Source organism: Notothenia coriiceps, unplaced genomic scaffold (assembly GCF_000735185.1).
Source record: "Notothenia coriiceps isolate Sejong01 unplaced genomic scaffold, NC01 NC01_scaffold00024667, whole genome shotgun sequence".
In the NCBI taxonomy this organism is placed as follows: domain Eukaryota; kingdom Metazoa; phylum Chordata; class Actinopteri; order Perciformes; family Nototheniidae; genus Notothenia; species Notothenia coriiceps.
Window position 1 is genome coordinate 1,637,351 of NW_011357368.1, and position 4,504 is coordinate 1,641,854.

Sequence of the window (4,504 nt, forward strand, 5' to 3'; positions counted from 1 at the left end):
TCTGTCGTCATTTCCTGCGATCTTCTTCATGCAGTCAGTCAAAATGAATATTAACACGGGGCGTTTCTTTGACTATTTATACGCAAATATGGGCGTTACGTGAAGCTCGTGAAGCTCGTGAAGCTCGTGAAGCTCGTGAAGTTGCGCCGCATTTCGAGTTGATTGTGATTTATAAAGCGAAACCGGCGGATGTGCTTTGTTCACGTAAGCAACCTTCCCACGTGAATCCTACGCAAGGCTTTATAAATGAGGCCCCTGGTCTCAGCATTTAGCTATCAAGTAGCTAGCGAAATATAAACGCAACACTTTTGTTTTTCCTCCCATTTTTCATGAGATGAACTCAAAGATCTAAAACATTTTCTATAATAGAAAATGTTTTAGATCTTTGAGTTCATCTCATGAAAAATGGGAGGAAAAACAAAAGTGTTGCGTTTATATTTCGCTAGCTACTTGATAGCTAAATGNCTCGCTCTCTCCAGAGGGGCAGGTCAGCCAAAAAGGCCAAACGGGCTGTTGCTCGGGCAACATTAGCCCGTACCTGTTCACGTCCCTGCACAAAACATACTACCAATATATATATACATTGCTATTAAAATCGTTCTGTGTGACACGAAAAAAAGGGGGAAGTCGTGTTGGTGAACACGAATCAATAGATTACATTTATTTTGTGACTATTACACGAAATGCCGTGAGACTGGGTTGAAATAACACTACTACGTGTCATCACACCGAACACTAGCCACCTTTAGCTTAGCGGTGGTGACGTGAAGTCATGTGACCGTGCTGTAGTTCCTTTATAGCCCAACATTATCAGCCTTTAGCTTAGCGGTGGTGACGTGAAGTCATGTGACCGTGCTGTAGTTCCTTTATAGCCCAACATTAGCCACCTTTAGCTTAGCGGTGGTGACATGAAGTCATGTGACCACGCTGTAGTTCCTTTATAGCCCAACATTAGCCACCTTTAGCTTAGCGGTGGTGACGTGAAGTCATGTGACCCTGCTGTAGTTCCTTTATAGCCCAACATCAACCGCCTTTAGCTTAGCGGTAGTGACATGAAGTCATGAGACCGTCTAAATTAAGAGCTGCTAGCATCACTGTCTTGTCTAATCTATGGTTACCTTTCCAGACAGTTTGGAGATTGCAGCTCCCAGACTGTTGATGTTGCTGTTGTACCATGGATCCACTCTTCCCAATAAAGAAGAAAGAGACAATGTGCCTCCATCCAGACATGGGCTTCCCTTTGAGAAATAACAGACATATTAGGGTCATGTACTGTACTTCAATTAGGGCAGTTAGTTTAGCTTTGAGTGTAACTCACAGTTGAACTGAGCGAAGGAGCCCCATCAGTGACTGGGATGTAGTACAACCGTATGTTCAGTTTATTGGTCAAAATGAGATGTTTTGACTCTCTTTTTCTGTTGGGAAACACATGGAAAACAGTGGTGGTAAGATGAGTGAACTTATAGAAGTGCACAGACATAATGCAAAAGCAGAAAAGGTTTAAGAAACATTCTTCTCTATTAGAAGATTCTGCATGCATACCAAGAGGTTTCCGTTTTTCATTGAAGTAGTTTTAACCAATTTAAGCGGGCCGTGGTTCTTTGCAAGTAAACAGTCCGTGTCGAGAACAAGCCAAACACATTGGCTTGAGTCCCATCTTAAAAAACATTTTGCATAGGTCTTGGCAAAGTCCAGCATAACTCATCCACATGTGCTAGAGTTTCCCATCATTACATAACTATTGTCAAGATATTATCGGAACTAATTGGGGCCTCAATTGAACTAAATGCTCTTGATGCACTATTTCTCCCCCTTTACCCTCCGTCCCTAAATTCAAAAGTGATGTAATAGCTTTGAAAAACCTTCTGGCTAGAGGACAAACATTGGCTAAATGGCTAATGCATCTCCTCATCATAATTACTAGATTAATAACCTCCTACCAAAGGCCAGGTTTTTCCTAAGTGGCTCCTAAAATGCATTTGGGAATGCATTGATCCTATTTTTCTTCCCAATCATTCCTGATTGAAGTGTTGCATTTCTAAAAAGGATGACTTTCTATTAGCCTAAAATCAGCGTGTCAAGAGTCTACTTGTGAGACAATCCAATCCTTCCCGCAGTCTTTCTACTCCATCTCCATTCTCACGTCTTAAGTTGCTAATTGGACTGTAAGCAATTAAGGGGCACACATACAAGGAAGTCATAGTTCAGATATCCCATAACAATATTGCCACGTTCCGCCAAAGACTAAATTGTCATCTGACCGATGGGTTTCGAGATTAGAAACACATGTGATGATACACTTTGTGGAAGAAGAACAAACCAGTAACTCACCGGATCGAGTGACAAGCCTTGGAAAGTCTTCCCAGCACACGGTTGTCTCCCAGTACCACGACCCTGGCTGTGTGCCGACCTCTGTTTTCATCGAGGAGAGGAGAACTTCCAGGACATGCTTCTATCTTATCCCTCACGAGACTCAGTTTATCTGCTGAGCTTGAGCTCTTATAGCCATTTCTTCGTACGATTGCTGGTGCATGATTGCTTACCGGAGATTTCGCTGAGTCGTCACAGTCGTTCAGATCTCTCACTATGCCACTGTCTCTAGACTGGACTGAATCCCTTTTGTCCTTCTCCTCTTCATCAACACTGGCTGAGTTAGAGCAGGCGAAGTTTGCCAGCAGATTCCCTTTGGGACACATTCAGTAAGTGTACATTTTTACTGCATCAACTGGATTTTACTGACAGAAATATAGAATAGTTTGTCTGATCGACTCACATAGATCCTCTTCTTCTCTCCACAAGAGGAAGTTGATCCCTGGGAAAGGCATTGCAGTGCTGCGCACAGAACCAGGATCTAGTCTGGGTCCATCTGAAAACACAGGGTAACGTTAACGTCGTGGTAACCCTGTCAATATCTTAATGAATATCAGTGCAGAACACACACCTTCTTTAGAGGCACTCAAGATGTCTCTGTAAATGTGTTGTAGTTTGTTCAGATAGTTTGCACGACCCTCTGCTCCTTGCTTCAAACTCTTCTCCACGGCCAGAACCGCTTCCTGGAAATGTTTCTCTACCATGGGTACCTCTAAAGCCTGAAACACAAAAACAAGAAGCTGGATTATACTGAATCGGAAATCCTTCATTTGTTCCAAAGCAGGGACATTTATAATACATAATCCTAGTTTAAGGGAGATGGAATTGGTCAGTGTTTGTAAGAGCCATTTCCTTAGTTTATAATAATTGATCAATTTAGACTACATTCTTGGGAGTGTGACTCTATAGTTTGGTTCCTTATTTCTCCTTTTAGTATACCTTTAAGTACCAGTTTATGTAGGAAATAGTTTGTTAATTTTTTGCATCACCTTTTGGAATATCAAGAATATTTTACTTTTCAATCGCATCTGGACATTCCTTTTTTCTCAACAACAAGCATCTATTCATCTTTCAGCCCATGAGGGAATCACAAACAAAAAAAATCAAACAAATCGATATCGTGGTCACTACAGTGTTCTTGAGGCTACTTTTCACCGCTATGAATATGTGGAGGTTTTTAGATTATGTCTTGCTCTGGGGAAGTATAAGTCTGAAAGGATCACCAAGTTATCCAGCAAGATGATTGAATGTCTGAACCAAATATCCAAATACACAATAGTTATAATATCTAAACATATCTGTCTTACTTTACCCAAACGACTTCATAATCTATCTCACCTCCAGAGCTTGAGCCAGTCTGGAGCTCTGACAGTTCATTCCCAGCCCCGTCTGCAGCACACGTTGCAACACATTTCTCTCCATGGTTGGTGCGTCCCTGAGAAAGTTGGACGCCTCGAAATGTGCTCTTACTGCTGCCTCCAGTGGAGCAGAGAACACAGCCGGGTCAGCGAGCACAAACACCCTGCAGGACATCAGCAGGTAGGAGTAAAGGTTTAGGTAGTGTTACATTTTGCAAGTTAAAGGTCTCCTATTATGCAAAATCCACTTCCCCAAGTCCCCTCTTCTTCATGTCTCTTCTTCATCAACATGTGTCCCCTCTTCTTCATGTCTCTTCTACATCAACATGTGTCCCCTCTTCTTCATGTCTCTTCTTCATCAACATGTGTCCCCTCTTCTTCATGTCTCTTCTACATCAACATGTGTCCCCTCTTCTTCATGTCTCTTCTACATCAACATGTGTCCCCTCTTCTTCATGTCTCTTCTACATCAACATGTGTCCCCTCTTCTTCATGTCTCTTCTACATCAACATGTGTCCCCTCTGTGGAAAGAGATTCTCTCTCTTTTTGATCCATTTCTATAAAAACCTGTCTGAAAATGAGCTGATCAGATTTTGGCCACTTTATGATGTCATAACGATGTGTTGTCTTGTGTAAGCATTAGCCAATCAGCAACTAAGGTAACCCCCCCCCTTATCACCTGAATCTCCTCCTAGAGCACCATTGTGTTCTTTCTAACCAAATGTCTCTCAGAGGGGCGTGGGGAGGGGCTCCTGAAGTAACAGACAGAGAGGAG

At 42.3% G+C, this 4,504-nt stretch overlaps 1 protein-coding gene across 1 annotated transcript in view; it reads right to left on the minus strand.

The window, feature by feature from the left end:
• Positions 1–1,091: 1,091 nt before the first annotated feature.
• LOC104955399 (phosphoinositide 3-kinase regulatory subunit 6-like) overlaps positions 1,092–4,504 on the minus strand; it is a 5,205-nt gene continuing 1,792 nt past the window's right edge. The window contains exons 2-7 of the mRNA XM_010782726.1: positions 3,709–3,892; positions 2,942–3,089; positions 2,774–2,866; positions 2,332–2,683; positions 1,319–1,415; positions 1,092–1,238 (exon numbers count right to left, since the gene is read on the minus strand). Of these exons, the coding sequence (XP_010781028.1) occupies positions 1,104–1,238; positions 1,319–1,415; positions 2,332–2,683; positions 2,774–2,866; positions 2,942–3,089; positions 3,709–3,892 (1,009 nt within the window). The 3' untranslated portion in view covers positions 1,092–1,103. The remainder of the gene's footprint in view (positions 1,239–1,318; positions 1,416–2,331; positions 2,684–2,773; positions 2,867–2,941; positions 3,090–3,708; positions 3,893–4,504) is intronic.